The 17,572-nt window shown below is 40.3% G+C and overlaps 1 protein-coding gene across 1 annotated transcript in view; it reads right to left on the bottom strand.

Annotated features, from left to right (window-relative positions):
- Positions 1–6,306: 6,306 nt before the first annotated feature.
- BMP3 (bone morphogenetic protein 3) overlaps positions 6,307–17,572 on the bottom strand; it is a 31,331-nt gene continuing 20,065 nt past the window's right edge. Inside the window, exon 4 of the mRNA XM_010845908.1 lies at positions 6,307–10,486. Within this exon, the coding sequence (XP_010844210.1) occupies positions 10,295–10,486 (192 nt within the window). The 3' untranslated portion in view covers positions 6,307–10,294. The remainder of the gene's footprint in view (positions 10,487–17,572) is intronic.

Raw genomic sequence — 17,572 nt, 5'->3', positions numbered from 1 at the left:
CATATAGGTTTCTCAAGAGGCAGGTCAGGTGGTCTGGTATTCCCATCTCTTTCAGAATTGTCCACAGTTTATTGTGATCCACACAGTCAAAGGCTTTGGCATAGTCAATAAAGCAGAAATAGATGTTTTTCTGGAACTTTCTTGCTTTTTCCACGATCCAGCGGATGTTGGCAGTTTGATCTCTGGTTCCTCTGCCTTTTCTAAATTCAGCTTTAAAATCTGGAAATTCTTGGTTCACATATTGCTGAAGAATATTTCTTGGAGAATTTTGAGCACTACTTTCCTAGTGTGTGAGATGAGTACAATTGTGCGGTAGTTTGAACATTCTTTGGCATTGCCTTTCTTTGGGATTGGAATGAAAACCGACCTTTTCCAAACATCTGAAGCAGAGTAGAAAAGAAAGGGACAATTAGGGTGAGTCTCCCATGACTTGAATCTCAGTTCTGACACTAGCATGGCTGTAACCTCAGTTAAACCAATGATTCTCCCTGATCAGTAAAATGAGGATAATCCCTGAGTCTCTCCCTCTCAGGATCAAGTGAAGACTCATTCATGGAAATGTCTAAAATGCACTTAATACATCAAAATGCTAACATTCTAGAACATTTATTTTGTGCTATAGACAAGTCTAAGTGCTGCAAGAAATCCTCACAACTCTGTAAGATAGACTGTGCATTTCACTCTTGTCTTACACATGAGGACACGGAAGCATAGAGAGGGTTAATAACTTGCCACAGGTCACACAGCTAACAAGAGACACAGCTGGGATTCTAATTCTAGTTTGGCTCCAAGTCTGAGCCCCAACCCCTCTTCTATGCTCTCTAATTAATGACAGATGAACCTCATTTTAAAGAATTATTTTCCTATTAAAATGAGACAATGAATGTGTGTGTGCTCAATTGTGTTCGACTTTTGTGACCCCATGGACTATAGTCTGCCAGGCTCCTCTGTCCATGGAATTTTCCAGGCAGGAATACTGGAGCCGATTGCCATTTCCTCCTTCAGAGTATTTTCCCACCCCAGGATTGAACCTGCCTGTCTTTCCTGCATTGGCAAGTGGATTCTTTATCACTGGGTCACCTGGAAAGGTGACAGGCATGAAAGGCGGAGGATTCTCAAAAATGCCATCTTGTGAGGGAACTGAGAATCTCAGATCGTCTCAGTTGAGGGTGGACTGAACCATTCTCCTTGTACTTTCTCACCCTGCTGCTCACTCTCCCTTTCATCAACACTTCTGTTGCTTCTCCCTAAGACGTGAACAGGACAAAAATGCCTAGGAGCTGTGGTTTAGTAAGAATGTTTGGATCATAGAATCTGGCACAGTTGAGAAGGAAAGGATTTTAAAGATCATTGAAAGAGAAAACTGAGGGCACCAGAACCTGAGGGAACGTATAGCAAAGCACACAAGCTCAGAGCTTAGCAATGCCAGGGCTAGAAGATATCAAATACAGCTAAAACAATGAACTGCTGCTATTGTTCACTTGCTAAGTTGTATCTGACTCTTTGTGACCCTATGGACTGCAGCACACCAGGCTTCCCTGTCCTTCACTGTCTCCCAGAGTTTTTGTTCAAATTCATGAATATTATAACCAAAATTATAAAAAATAAACATTATAACCAAAATGAAATTTAAAAACCCATACCACGAGAACATTTCTCTCTCTTTTTTTTTTTTTTTGTGAACACAAGTGTATGAAGAAAAGACTTGTGGATTCTTAAATTTTGTGTGTTGTGGATCTAAAGGTATAACCCTGGGGCATTGGGGCATTGTGGTTTTTCCCACAGTGGTTTCCCATTGCGGCTTCACCCACAGTGATAATGTTTTAGTATTACTTGCTGATATACACTTTATAATGGGCTTCCCAGTTGGAAATAACCTGCTTGCCAATGCAGGAGACATAAGAGATGTGGGTTCAATCCCTGAATGGGGAAAATCCCTTGGAGGAGGACATGGCAACTTACTCCAGTATTCTTGCCTGGAGAATCCCATGGACAGAGGAGCTCAAGGGGCTCCAGTCCATAGGGTTACATAGAATTGAACATGACTGATGTGACTTAGCAATACACATCCTTTTCATATTAGTTACATATATCTAATCCAATTCTGAGATGGTGGAAAACTTAGATATCGATGTTCTGAATCATCAAGTAGATCTCCACTAACTAAGATAGGGTTTTGTACAATGCAAATAATCTTGAGTACAAGTATCACTTGTTTTCACACTTCATAGATACTATATTTTTACAAATTTAAATTTTGTGACAACTGTGTCAAGAAAGACCGTTGGCACCAGTTTTCCAACAGTATCTGTTTACTCTGTGTCTCAGTGTCACATTTTAGTAATTCTCACAACATTTAAAATTTTTTCATTATTATTGTATTTGTTGTGATGATCCATGATCCGTCAAGTTTGATATTGTTATTGTAAAAAGATCACACTTCACTGAAGGCTCACATGATGGTTAGCATTTTTTAGCAATAAAGTATCTTTAATTAAGATTTGTAATTTTTTTTAAGAAATAATGGTAGTGCACATTTAATTTTATTTTTGTTCAGTCCCTAAGTCATGTCCGACTGTCCATGGACTGCAGTGTACAGGCTTCCCTGTCCTTCATTATTTCCCGGAGTTTGCTCAAATTTATGTCCATTGAGTTAGTGTTGTTATCTAACAGTCCTTTCAGTGAAAATGCAGGGTTGATTTCCTTTAAGATTTACTGGTTTGCTCTCCAAGTCCAAGGGACTCTTAAGAGTATTAATAGACTATGATACAGTGTAAACATAATTTTCAAACAGACTTGAAAACCAAAAACTATGTGATATATGTAACTAATATGTAAAAATAAAACTCACTTTATTGCAATATTTGCTTTATTGTGGTGGTCTGGAAACAGCCCCACAACATCTCCAAGGTGTGCCTGTTCTAACTGATTTACAGGATTATTTGGATTTGTCCTGAGTTCTTCTTGTCAACCCTAACCTCTATCATATCTTCTGATAGCTACGAAGTCCTATCCCAAGAGATATTTCAAGGCAATTCCTCTGACAGGAGAACTGAATCAAGAAATTACAACAGCGACTCTTTTGGAAGTCTTTAAGAGTTACAGATTTGATGAAAGTGAAAGAGGACAGTGAAAAAGTTGGCTTAAAGCTCAATATTCAGAAAACAAAGATCGTGGCATCTGGTCCCATCACTTCATGGCAAATAGACGGAGAAACAGTGGAAACAGTGACTGACTTTATTTTGGGGGGCCTCCAAAATCACTGCAGATGGTGACTGCAGCCATGACATTAAAAGACGCTTACTCCTTGGAAGGAACGTTATGACCAACCTAGATAGTATATTGAAAAGCAGAGATATTACTTTGCCAACAAAGGTCTGTCTAGTCAAGGCTATGGTTTTTCCTGTGGTCATGTATGGATGTGAGAGTTGGACTATAAAGAAAGCTGAGCGCCGAAGAGTTGATGCTTTTGAACTGTGGTGTTGGAGAAGACTCTTGAGAGTCCCTTGGACTGCAAGGAGATCCAACTAGTCCATCCTAAAGGAAATCAGTCCTGGGCGTTCATTGGAAGGACTGATGCTGAAGCTGAAACTCCAATACTTTGGCCACCTGATGCGAAGAGCTGACTCATTTGAAAAGACCCTGATGGTGGGAAAGATTGAAGGCAGGAGGAGAAGGGATGACAGAGGATGAGATGGCTGGATGGCATCACTGACTCAATGGGCATGAGTTTGAGTAAACTCCGGGAGTTGGTGATGGACAGGGAGGCCTGGTGCACTGCAGTCCATGGGGTCATAAAGAGTCGGACACGACTGAGTGACTGAACTGACTGAGAGTCACAGAACTGACCACACTGATGGAATGAAGACCCAGTTGTGACTTGCCAAGGGCACATGTCATCCTTGTGGTAATAGGCAGTACTGGGATTCTAACACAAGGCTTTTTAATCTCAAAGACATTGCTGTCTCCATGATGTTACGAAAGATTCTAATACCAGTTTTTTCAGTAGTTCATCATATAGCACCAGGCATACTCGGTAACTCAGTATGTCATAGTCAAAATTCTTTTGGTTGCCATTTACAGACATGTGCACAAACACTGCTTAAGGAAGAGTGAGCACATTATTGAGTTTGCAGAGAAATCTTATGTCATCCAAGGACAGGAAGTGCAGTGCCTCTCAGACAGGAGCAGAAACTGGAATATCTTGAGCAACAGGGTAGCTAATCTCCTTACTTTGCAAGAAGTAAGATATAACAGTGAGCCTTCCATTCTTCTCTCCCTGAACTGTCAGGGCTCATCTTCGTTAGTGTCAAGGAACCTCTCACTGTTGGTGGGAGCCGGTTTTCAGAGGACGGCATGGCAAGTAGACATCCAAATAGATGCAAACCACAGCATGTCTACACTTCCTCGTTTGGAAAATGGGGAGACTGGCTTAGATAATAATAGCAGTTGATAATAACTGAGTCTTCATTCTGTTCCAGGTGCTTGGCAATGTAGTTTATGTGTGAAAGTGAAAAGTGAAAGTTGCCCAGTCAAGTCCAACTCTTTGTGACCCCGTAGCCTATACAGTCCATGGAATTCTCCAGGCCAGAATACTGGAGTGGGTAGCCTTTCCCTTTTCCAGGGGATCTTCCCAACCCAGGGATCGAACCCAGGTCTCCTGCATTGCGAGCAGATTCTTTACCAGCTAAGCCACAAGGGAAGCCCAAGAATACTGGAGTGGGTAGCCAATCCCTTCTCCAGAGGATCTTCCTGACCCAGGAATCAAACCAGGATCTCCTGCATTGCAGGCAGATTCTTACCGAGTTATCAGGGAAGTCCAAAATTTATGTGTATATCTCATTAAACCTTATACAATCCTATGAGGCAAGAACTTTATTGCCCCATTTCATAGATGAGATAAGTGAGACACAGAGAGGTTAAGGAATTTGTTCAACATGATCTTTAAAGGGCCTGGTAGTTCCAAAATGCTATGGTTTTAGTTCCAAAATGGTATGATTTTTAAGTAGAAGCAGTCTGAATAGATCAATTAAATGAGGGAGAATAATAAGAAAGCATATTTTATTTCTTAACCCGAGGTCATTTTTCTTTTAGAGAGAAAGGTATAGCCTAAACAAAAATGGTGAAATACATCTCAATGATCAGATGAGTTAAATAGGTGCTTATCATCCTAAAATGTGTACATGAACATGTTAACAATGACAGATAAAGTTACTGTCAAAACAGTCATATGGGCATTCACACAAAGTATCTGTAAGTGGAGTGTGTGGTTAAACAAGAAATGACTGAGAGGGAGGGAGAGAGAGAAAAAAAAAATGAAGTGATTCAAGCTGAATCTCTGATATTCCCCTTATGGGTGTGTGTGTATATATACATATATGTACATATATATATATATGTACAGAGGTATATATGTATGAAATAGATGGGGAAAGAGTGGAAACCATGGCAGACTTTACTTTTGGGGGCTCCAAAATCACTGCAGATGGTGACTGTAGCCATGAAATTAAAAGACGCTTACTCCTTGGGAGGAAAGTTATGACCAATCTAGACAGCATATTAAAAATCAGAGACGTTACTTTGCCAACAAAGGTCTGTCTAGTGAAGGCTATGGTTTTTCCTGTGGTCATATGGATGTGAGAGTTGGATCATAAAGAAAGCTGAGTGCCAAAGAATTGATGCTTTTGAACTGTGGTGTTGGAGAAGACTCTTGAGAGTCCCTTGGACTGCAAGGAGATCCAACTAGTCCATCCTAAAGGAAATCAGTCCTGGGCGTTCATTGGAAGGACTGATGCTGAAGCTGAAACTCCAATACTTTGGCCACCTCATGTGAAGAGTTGACTCATTGGAAAAGACCTTGATGCTGGGAGGGGTTGGGACAGGAGGAAAAAGGGGGCGACAGAGGATGAGATGGCTGGATGGCATCACTGACTCGATGGACATGAGTTTGGGTGAGCTCCGGGAGTTGGTGATGGACAAGGAGGCCTGGCGTGCTGTGATTCATGGGGTCGCAGAGAGTCGGACACGACTGAGTGACTGAACTGATACATATATATATATATATACAGGTGTATATATATGTGTATATATATATATATATACACAGGTATATAAATTGTTTCACAGTGTTATGTTTCATGTTATGTTGTTGATAGGTTACAATGCTTCATTTATGATACTATTTGAAAATGTTCGACTCTGTGCCTAAGTTTTGTTATCTCTTTTCAGATGCAGCAGTTTTTCAACTTTCTCAAGTTGTGAAAATGCAGTCTTTCCCAATGATAAGTAGAAGAGAACGGGGAAGTGTTCAGTTAAGCAATTTTATTTCCATACTGTATAGAGAAAAGCTCTCCATTACTGGAGGAAAGTGATACAAAGCCAGCAAAGCTTACACATCAGTAGTGAAGCATCCTTACAGTTTCACTGCAGTATGCTCCTTTAGTAACTGTACTAGAGAACCAGTTGCCATTCTGCCTGTAGTGACTAGTGAAAGAACTTTTTCTTATCATCTAAATATGAAAATTATTACCATTATAGATAGGAATGCAACAGTCATTAAATAAATTAAAAGCATCTTTAAAGTTTTCCATATACATATATAATATATATTTTTTAAATTGCCATCAACTGTACAAGCATTCAGTTCTCAACTAGAACATTTACAGAAACTATTGTGGAAAGCTGAAGGGAAGGCTTGGTTTTTTGGGAGAAGGGGATCATTTAAGTACTATAACTACATTAAAATACAATTCCCAAGGGAAAAAAAGATATACAGAGAAGTCAGACTTATCCAAGATATCTTATTTAATCTCGTATTTAATCTTACACATAAGGTATGCAGAACTATTTTTTGACCCAACCTTGATTCAGCCAAGTCAATATCCAGACATTACTTACTTGTTAGCACAGAGAAAAGTAAGACTAAAGTGTATAATGTAATTATATATATAAAAAAAATCTTTGTAAGCCAGATTGATAATAGCATTATACACATATGATTGCCTATGAAAATAATAAATGGGCAAAAAGCTTTTTTTCTTCTGAAACGTAAGGTAAAAAAAATCCTAGCTTAATGAATAAATGATCATCAGTTAATATATAGCTAGGTGAGTGTCCAAATTGATTGGGAATATTATAGTCCTGAGATCTACAGAGTCCAATCTTCCAGTTTAAATTCTACAACCCCACATCCTGTAAATGGTATATTATTTACACAGGTTACAACAAAATACTTTGATAATACTATATCAGCAGCCCTTGAATTTGAATTCAACAGAACAGTTATTGAAAAAAAAAGTTATTTTCAACTAACTGTGTGTGTTTGTCTCATATGGGGGTGATAGGGTGGTTGCAAGAGAAAGGGAGAGGAAAAGAAAGATGCATGATTTAGAAAATGGCATTATTAATATAAATGCAATTTCTCTTCTCATTAATATCACTTTAAATCAGGAGATTTATAAAAAGTTTATATAGTAATTATACAGACATTAGTATCTAACAAATTGTGACATAGTCACTCAATTTTCCAATTATTTCATGTAAAATTTTATTACTTAAAATATTAACTCATTTACTTCAAACTCTGCTTCAACCCCCTAAAAAGTAACTTTCCTTTATTTTGGGGAACTAAACATTTTCCCATTTATACCATAATATGGCTTCAAAGCAGGAGATAATTAATAATGGTTACAAGCTTGCCGAAAAATAACTACTAGTCAAAAGCTATTTTGATTGCTAAAAGTCAATCCTGTGACTTTTATTACATTCTAATTTTGTCGTATCAATTGCTTCAAAATTGGAAATAGTTATTATTTAGAGATATTTTTTGGCCATTATAGAATTTAATTTATAACAAGTGAGCATCAATTTAAATTTAAATTAAAGGTAACTGACAGACATCTGGAGAGAAGAAGGCTGGGAAAGAAAACTAGGAATTGTTAAGAGATTTTGGTAGATACATCTCTAGAAAAAACTAAATTATGAATTTCACCCAATCTACCAATGAAATAAAAGTTATATTTACAGAAAGAGCATGCCCAGGGTAGAGCAGCCACACACGGGGTCACTTCTATTATATAACTGTGTTTCAAATTTTTGATAAAATTTAGTAGAAAATAATTTCATCCCTTATCTAATTTTTAATCTGTATGCTACCAGAACAAAAAAATGAACTAGAAGAAACCATAGCAACTCAGGTACCAGCACTTCATTCATCATTTAGAACAGGTGTTTCTCATTCATGGAGTCAACACACATTCCAAAAGTGTCAAAGAGCGTCTTTTCATGGTACTCTTTTTAATGGGTTTCCAATGAGATAGAAATACTACTTAACTGCCAGGGAATGCCATACTGGCAAACAGAAGAACAGGATGTTTCTGCCTTTGGTTTATGAACAGCCATACTTGCAGGGTTTTAGCTCTGTCATTACCATCCATTCAAGGAAGATATGTGTGATATAACAAGTACTGTAAACCCAAACTTTTGGTGGCAGAAGGACCTTCCAGCTTAACTAGTCTGCCTCTTTATTTTTACAAGTGAAGACACTTAACACGTCTTTCACAAAGTAGATGCTCAGTTAACATTAAATTACGAACTACCACAGATAACTACAGACAGACAGAACAAAACTCCATGTATTCTGTGTCTTCCGATAACTTCACAGCCTCTGAAATAGCTTACTACTACTACTACTAAGTCGCTTCAGTCATGTCCGACTCTGTACGACCCCATAGATGGCAGCCCACCAGGCTCCCCCATCCCTGGGATTCTCCAGGCAAGAATACTGGAGTGGGTTGCCATTTCCTTCTCCAATGCATGAAAGTGAAAAGTGGAAGTGAAGTTGCTCAGTCGTGTCCGACTCTCAGCAACCCCATGGACTGCAGCCCACCAGGCTCCTCCGCCCATGGGATTTTCCAGGCAAGAGTACTGGAGTGGGGTGCCATTGCCTTAGCTGACTCTAATCAGGTCAGACTGAACTTAGATAACAATTAACCACAGAGAGAATGTCAACAACAATCCATGGTCTGAAAACATTTCTGTCACACATAAACAGAGCCAAGAAAAGATTTTTGAAACAATTTCTCAAAGGCAAAAGTGTGAGAGGAGATATTTATGACAAATGGAAATAGGGGAAAAAAACAATAAGTGTATAGATTCAATTCCCTTTCTTGCTGGATAATTTATAGTAAGCCATACTAAAGAATAGATTCCCTGTCTGAACCAAAAGCCGTGATCAACATGAAAAAGTGTCTGGACGTGGACATAGTAGGTGAACAAGGATGTGGACTTGTGATTGTGATTAGATTGATCACTTAAAGAAATCTCCAATAGTCCATCCACTGAGCCTTAGTATCTATTGATTACTTTATAGGAAGCAAAGGTATATCAAGAGAATTAATTGCATGTTGAAGTTCAATTTAAAAGAACAAATGAAAGCACTTGTGGAAGAGAGATACAGAAGAATAATTAGATCTGGGTTTTTGAAAACTGGGTTGCTGGTTGCCTTTCTTGTGAGGGCCATGGAATGAAAACATCAGTATTTCCAAATAAATGGCTGAGGAAAGTGGTAACTCTTGCATACCCTCTTGGATCACTCTATCCATTTTGGTAAACTTCTCACAAATGAATGATGCTTGTCAGAACATGAAATGAAAAAAACAAGAATCCCATGCAGACTGAATTATAAAATCATGTTAAGCCAATCTTCCAAAAGAGGGCACACGTCCCTAGGAATGTGTTCACATCCATACACACTGACGCTCAGCACACATCCTCCACTCAGCTAGTCACACAAGGATCTGTAAAGAAAAACACAGGTAAACAATAGTCTCCACAAATTTAAGATAAACATCAAAGCTGATTGAATTATTTAGTACTTGCTAAGTTGCTCAGGAATCTAAGGCAAGAAGCCTGCTTTAAAATATGAAATTATTCTATTTCTGTGAGCAGAGATCAATGATAAGCTATTGTTTGCTTCCAATCTATTTTCAAAGCCCATTACAAAAATAAATCAGTATGTTCTCCAACAGTTCTAAAAACAGTTTGAGTGATTGTTTTTCTTGTGTAATTTTTTTTTTAAAGAAAACGATTTCCATATTTACTTTAATCTTGCTTTGAGTTACATTCAGAAACAAATACAGTCCAGTTCTCCTTGGTGGAAATCATCAGTCTATTTGCTCATTTGCCTTTGACTACTGAAAAATCTTTTGAAATGAAATGCATTGGCCGTGCAAAAAAAAGTCCATAAAAATAAACTAATGATTGAGTTAAGCATCCAGATGAGTTCTTCACCAGGTTATCTGCAAGCACAAGACTCTACTGTCATGTTTGGATATACTTTAAGTACCACATTCTTGTTTTCATCAAAGAATAAGATGCTGAGTGAGGACATCTTTTCTGGCACACAGCAAGGCTCGGGGATTCCAGGGACGACCCCCACAGCTCTCACTATACTCTGGATGGTAGCGTGATTTGATGGCTTCAAAGACTAGGAACGAAAAGGGAGAACACAGGTTAGGTAGAATGGCTTTTCCCCTCTCTAGCCCCCACTAAAAAATATATATGATGGATTTGGTTCAACAAATTAATAAAGCTCTGGCATCATCACACATTCAGCCCAATCTCCAATATCACTATCACCAAAATGGTTGTCATCAACTAAGTGACTACTCAGATTGATTGGTAAAGAATTTGCCTGCGATGCAGGAGACCTGAGCTCGAACTCTAGGTCGGGAAGATCCTCTGGAGAAGGGAATGGCACACCACTCCAGTATTCTTGCCTGGAGAATTCCATGGACAAGAGGAGCCTGGTGGGCTATAGTTCATGGGGTTGCAAAGAGTCAGACACAACTGACTGACTAACACTTCTACTTTTTTTCAGGTGCTAGGCATGTTCTGTGTAGTATTTCTAATCCTTACCACATAACCACCATTTCTTCCATTTTACAGATAGAGAAATAGACTCAAAAAGCTTGAATGACACATATAAAGTCATACAGACATGGAGAGTGAGAACTTGAATCTGGTTTTCTAAGCAGGAATCATTTAATTAAAAATGATTTAGTCCTCAAACAGGGAATTAGTACATGCTAAGGTGTTTTCACCCACTCCAGTGTTCTTGCCTGGAGAATCCCAGGGACGGGAGAGCCTGGTGTGCTGCCATCTATGGGGTCGCACAGAGTCGGACACAACTGAAGCGACTTAGCAGCAGCAGCAGGGTGTTTTCAGGGCTTCCTTGGTAGTTCAGATGGTAAAGCGTCTGCCTACAATGCAGGAGACCCAGGTTCGATCCCTGGGTCAGGAAGATCACCTGGAGAAGGAAATGGCAACCAACTCCAGTACTCTTGCCTGGAAAATCCCATGGACTGAGGAGCCTGGTAGGCTACAGTCCATGGGTTCGCAAAGAGTCGGATATGACTGAGCGACTTCAGGTCAGGTCAGGGTGTTTTCAGACCAGTCAATCCTAAAGAAAATTGGTCCTAAATATTCACCGGAAGGACTGCTGCTGAAGCTCCAATATTTTGGCCACCTGATGAGAAGAACTGACTCACTGGAAGAGACTCTGATGCCGGGAAAGATTGAAGGTGGGAGAAAAAGGGGACGACTGAGAATGAGATAGTTGGATGGCATCACCGACTCGATGGACATGAGTTTGAGCAGATTCCAGGAGTTGGTAATGGACAGGGAAGCCTGGCATGCTGCAGTCCATGGGGTCGCAAAGAGACGGACACGACTGGGTGACTGGATGAAGGGTGTTTTCAATAACAGGATTGCAAAAGAAACAATTTGATCCTGAGCTAGTCACAAAGAACGCTTAACAAGCACCAACTGAACATAGATTTTTGCCACTGCTATAGTGACATTTATACTTTGTTTTGAAAATAACACAAACATGTCAAGTGCATGCTAAGTCACTTCACTCTTGTCCAGCTCTTTGCGACCCTATGGACTATAGCTTGCCAGGCTCCTCTGTCCAAGGGATTCTTCATGCAAGATCTTCCTCACCCAGGGATCAAACCCATCTCTCTTTATGTCTCCTGCATTGGCATGAAGGTTCTTTACCACTAGCACCACTTGGGAAGTCCCCAGCGTCAAGGGGCATTGATTTATTTAATAGTTACCACCTGCATGAATGGACGGAGAAGGCAATGGCACCCCACTCCAGTACTCTTGCCTGGAAAATTCCATGGATGGAGGAGCCTGATAGGCTGCCGTCCATGGGGTCGCTAAGAGTCGGACATGACTGAGCAACTTCACTTGATGAATGGATGCTGATTAAGAGGACCACACTGTTGGCCACTGGGGGTCACTGTTGCTCCATGGGTGCAGACATTAATGCTGTAGCATTTTAGTTTTCTAAACCTGGGGCATATCCTCTAGGAATAATCCAGGGGGCCTGAGATTATTTTATGGCTGTCAGAAGTTTGACCAAAGGAGCTTGAGTAAAATCTGTTCCCAAGCAATGCCAAATGGGACCGTGACCATACATGGGAGAAGTTTGGTTTTACTTAGAGAGCCCTATCCAGCTCGGCTCAGCATTGAAGAACGGTCACTTTTCCAAGCCCAGAATGTTTAGGAATTGCCAGTGTGGTAAGACCTTCTTCCTGAGCAATGCCACACTTTTCAACATCAGTTCTCCCCGATGTCTCTTTTAAGCAGATGAAATCCATTAGAAAGAATTTAGAAACAGGTCTTTGGCAACTTGCCAGAGATCACATGTCAATTCAGGAATGGGATTTAAGCCAAAATGCTGGCTTTTTAATGTCAAGATTTTGAGCCACGTTTCAGAGGCACCTCAGCCCCCAGTTAACTGGTATTCTAACTTTATACACCTAAAACTCCCAGGATGGGAAACTGAAACATATGGAAAGGTTAAAAGTACACAAAAGCCAAAGGAGAAGCAAATAAGTAGAAAGTTGGCACATTGTTAAAAAATAATAGGATTTTGGTGGGGGGTGGGCAGGAAAAGGGCAAATTCGATTTGTCTCATCTCATCTTTCAATTCAGTGAAAAAAATTATCCATGCATTAGACTTCAACATGGTTGCTAACGGGCACAAATTACCTTAAAGTTAGTATTGATGATGGCCAGCTCCTTTATCTACTCTTTTTTCCTGGAAGAGTAGTTAACCTACAATTAATTAACTTTGCAAAGAAGGGTATTTTCTTCCCTTAAGGATAAGAAGTCTGTCTTGTTCTATTCTGCATCTCCTGTGTCCTGTGGCATCAACACTATGCATGTAATTGACAAACTACAATTGTACTATAACCACCGTACCAATGGCCACTGTTTGCTCTTTCATTAGGATCAGGCGATTTCTTAAGAAAACTTTTGCAGCCATCCACTTATCTCTATTGATTTATTTTTAAATTCAGTCATCCAAACAGCATATGATAACACCCCAAAGGATTTTTTTAAAGCCATAGATTGTCTGACACTATTTTGTTACTGTTAATGTTTTACTGACTCCTATACCATTTAATTTTCATACATTTAAGTAGACAAGGACTTGATCCATAAATCCAGCTGTGCATTGCTTGTCCTCGGTGCTTGGAGCAGAGAAGGTTCTCTAGGCACTGAATAAATACTTGCCAAATGGATGAAATACTTATAAATAATAACATACCCTCCATTGCACCTATTTCTGTGGAAATAATTCCCATCAACAAAAATAAAAGGTTCTGAGCTAATGACCCAGCACAGATATGGAAAATATTCATGGGTGTTCCCTAGGAAAATTCCTGTCCTTTTTAAAAGCTCTAACTCACAAATGAGCAGTTTCTGGTGGGCTCACTGGAATCCAGCAAGCCCTTGATTGTCGGCGGTGTGTTTTATCAGGAACCTCTCTGTTTTCTAGGGAGTTGTCCCCTTTCTCTTTCTCACTGTGAAATCCAGCTGCCATGATCAGGAATAATTAAGCCAAACACAAAAGATCCATGTGACCATTTGCTGGTGTGGAACATTTGCCAGTCTATCATTTTCACTTGTTTTTGCCTTCCGATTACGTTTCTCAGGTCTCTCTTCACAGCAGCTTAAGAATCCCAGTGATGACAAATGCAGACCTGTGCTTTTTTTCCCGGTGCACACTCAGTTGCTCAGTCGTGTCTGACTCTTTGTAACCTCATGGACTGTAGTCCAGCAGGCTCCTCTGTCCATGTGATTTTCCAGGCAAAAATACTGGAGTGGGTTGCCATTTCCTCCTCCAGGGGATCCTCCTGACCCGAGGGATTGAACCTACGTCTCCTCTGTCTTTTGCATTAGCAGGCAGATTCTTTACCACTGAGCCACCTGGGAAGCCCTTTTCCTCCCCAGTCTCACTTTTTAATGTGGGTGAAACAGGACATCGGTATCTATTTAGGTTTTTTTTTTTTTTTTTTTGCTTAGGTAACTCAATATATCAAGAGTTAGGATTTTTAGAGTTCATCTTCATGATCAGAGATTGAAATTGGAAACCTCAGGACATTAATTGAGACTGCATCATTTTGAACGCATTCCATGTGAATTTCTTGTTTAGAAAGGATGCTTGGTTCAAAGTGTTTAGCTTCTTTGGTCCATAATTCTTTGTCTTTGCTGTTCCCAACCTTTGCACCACTCCATGCAAAAATACCTTCACTCCTCCAATCCTTGATTGGTTCCTTGGACCACTTGTCAGCAACAATGGCTCAATCACTTTCATTTGAAATCTCTTTTCCATCTCTGCTTTGGTGGTGAGGGGAGGCCAAGGCCTAAGACTTGGCTACAGCTATATGGGTATTTTTCATCTCATGGCAGAATGCCAGGGTCTCTCCCTGGGGGAACAGATTGGCTGTAAGGGCTAGAAATCAGAAAAATCCAAGCTGCCGTGTCTGTGAATGAAATCTGCCGTGCTCAGGCCCTCACCTGCCAAGCTGCGGGTGATGTCCTCGAGTTGAATTCGATTACAAGTGCATTAGCAGGGGAGAGAATGTCGTCAGCTCTGAGCCTTCATTCCTGACTCAGGCCATGGGGCTTTGCTCCATGCTCTCCCAGTCCAACCCACATGGGTGTGATAGCCCAGAAACTATCTAATTGGAATCAGGGAAAGGGCAAAGCCTGGAATTTGGGAAAGGCAGAGCACAGCTGTTCTGAATTACAGACAGGTTGTCGACTTTTGCAGATGAAGAGCCCGGCTCTAGAGAGCAGGCTCTCACTGGGGAGGCCAGAAGGAAGGAGGGCCAGCCGAGGAGTCTGGCCTGAGAGAACTTTTCTCTGGGGCAGAATGTATATGTATAGTCTGAAAGGTCTTTGGCACCTCACTTATTCCACATGCATTTGTACTGATCTGGTCAGAGGCCTTATTTTCCTCTGTGGTTCAAAAACTATATTTTTGTTTAAATAGTTGACTCTGGTTACCATGCTGGACACTAGGCTGATAACAGGGACAGTGATTAATTACCCCTGATGTCACAGCTTCATACCGCTTCAAGCTTCCCATCATTTTGGTGACTGTACCACTTGAAAGACACAAAGCCTGGAAGGCTTACAGGGAATCAGTAGAAAGCTTCAAAAGTTAAGCAGATCCACACAAGGTGATGAAGGACTGAGATGTCCATGTCACAGCCAGACTTCCACTCGAAACTTGGCAAAAGGAATTCTCCAGCTTGGAGAGAAGACTCCACCCTTATCCCTATTACATGACATCTCCCTGTAGTTTGGATGCCATTCCAAGGTTTGACAAATACTATCATGGGCTTCCCTGGTGGCTCAGATGGTAAAGAATCTGCCTGCAATGTGGGAGACCTGGGTTTGATCCCTGGGTTGGGAAGATCCCCTAGAGGAGGGCAAGGCAACTCCAGTATTCTTGCCTGGAGAATGCCATGGACAGAGCAGCCTGGTGGGCTACAGTCCATGGGGTCACATAAAGAGTCAGACATGACCGAGCGATTAACACAGCATGTGTTCAGTTGCTATAATGGATGCTCTCTTGATTCTACCCACCAAAGAGCTTATGAACTAGGGCTGAAGGGAGAATCCTATTTAAAGCCTTGTGACATTTAAAAAGGGATAAGAAACATTTACAAAACTTATCCTTGTCTTACATCTATTATTTTTTTTTAATATTTTATTTCATATTATTTATTTGATCATGCTGCACAGCGTGTGGGATCTTAGTTCCCCAAGGAGGAACTGAATCCATGCCCCCTGCATTGGAGGCACAGAGTCTTAACCACTGGATCACCAGGGAAGTCCCGCAATTTTTATTCTTTTGATCCCTACTCCTGTTTTTTTTTTTCCAGTTCCCTACATTGGATTTTCTATTCTCTTCAGTCTCAGCCACGGCCATTAATAACGGCAAAAAATTCATTGAGTGCCTATCAGCACAAGGTGCTCGATGATCTCATTTCCCCATCGTTTTTATAATGCAGATACTGTGGTATTTTTATTTACCCTAGTACCTGTTTCAAAGATGAGAAAACTAACATACAGAAAGTTAGCGGAACTTCCCCACCTCAAAACCTCAGCGGGTAAGAAGTGGAGCCAAGTTTTAAGCCAAAAGGATTCAACGACTCAAAGGATGGTTTGCAGACCAACAGCATCAGTAACATCTAGAGGCTTGTTAGATACACCGAATCTTGGGCTTTGCCCCTGAAACCACTGGATCAGAACCTACAGATTAAGAAGATCCCTAGGCAATTTGCAGGTACCTGAAGGTTAAGAAACCCAGCTATGATCAAGCATGTACCCTTTAATCATCCTGTTACACTAACATACTTCTTTCCTTAAATTTATCTCTTCTATTCTTATCCCTCATGCATTTTTAAATTGTTATTCTTTAGATCACTGAGGACTATGATGAAGATCTATGGAAACAGCAGCAAGGTTTTTGAACAGGAAAAACAAGCAGAGCCATTACAGATTGGAGAGGCAAATTGGGGTAATTATGGAGACCAACCCAGGTCAGCTAACTGACTGAATATGTCCACGTGATCATAGCTTTCTGGGTCCTAAAATCTGGAGTCAAGAGGAAAGAGGAAAACTTCCTCAGGCAACCTAGAAAAAAAAAAATCACAGTTTAGGAGAGAGAGAGGAATTATTTGGAAAACTCAGAGACCCACTTAAAATCAGTCATCCCAGGTTTAGAGATATTTTGAATCCATTTCTGCCTCTCAGTGCCACAAAGCAAGCCCCACTGTAGAGTAAAGATTCATTACTGCCTGTTATACTTGGCATCTTTGTTGGTGTGTTTTAAATGCTGTCCCAGTTTGATCAAGTTTCTATTGATCAATAAAATGTCCTTTATAATCTTTAAACAAGATAAGGCTATTTACATCATTATAAATATCTACAATCCCTACTTTGTATTTGGGTTGACAAAACCTGGAATCCACAAGGTCTAGAAAATGTGGCAAGCTTGTTCTTCTGAGACATCCTAACAGGAAAATGGGATTTCAATCAAGTTCTTGGCCCTGAGGCTGATCTGGCCTTGCTTAGTTGACCTTCTGTCTTATGTGTGTGTTACCCTTAGCATTCCAGCGATCACAGGCCTGTAACATGAACATGCTCCTTTAAAGGCTTATAAGCACAAGTTCGTCACTCTTTGAGACAAAGGGTTTTT

The sequence above is a fragment of the Bison bison genome, unplaced genomic scaffold (assembly GCF_000754665.1).
Source record: "Bison bison bison isolate TAMUID 2011002044 unplaced genomic scaffold, Bison_UMD1.0 scf7180017864228, whole genome shotgun sequence".
Taxonomy (NCBI): Eukaryota; Metazoa; Chordata; class Mammalia; order Artiodactyla; family Bovidae; genus Bison; species Bison bison.
The sequence above is the reverse complement of the archived record's forward strand: the minus strand, read 5'-3'. Positions and strand labels throughout refer to the sequence as shown.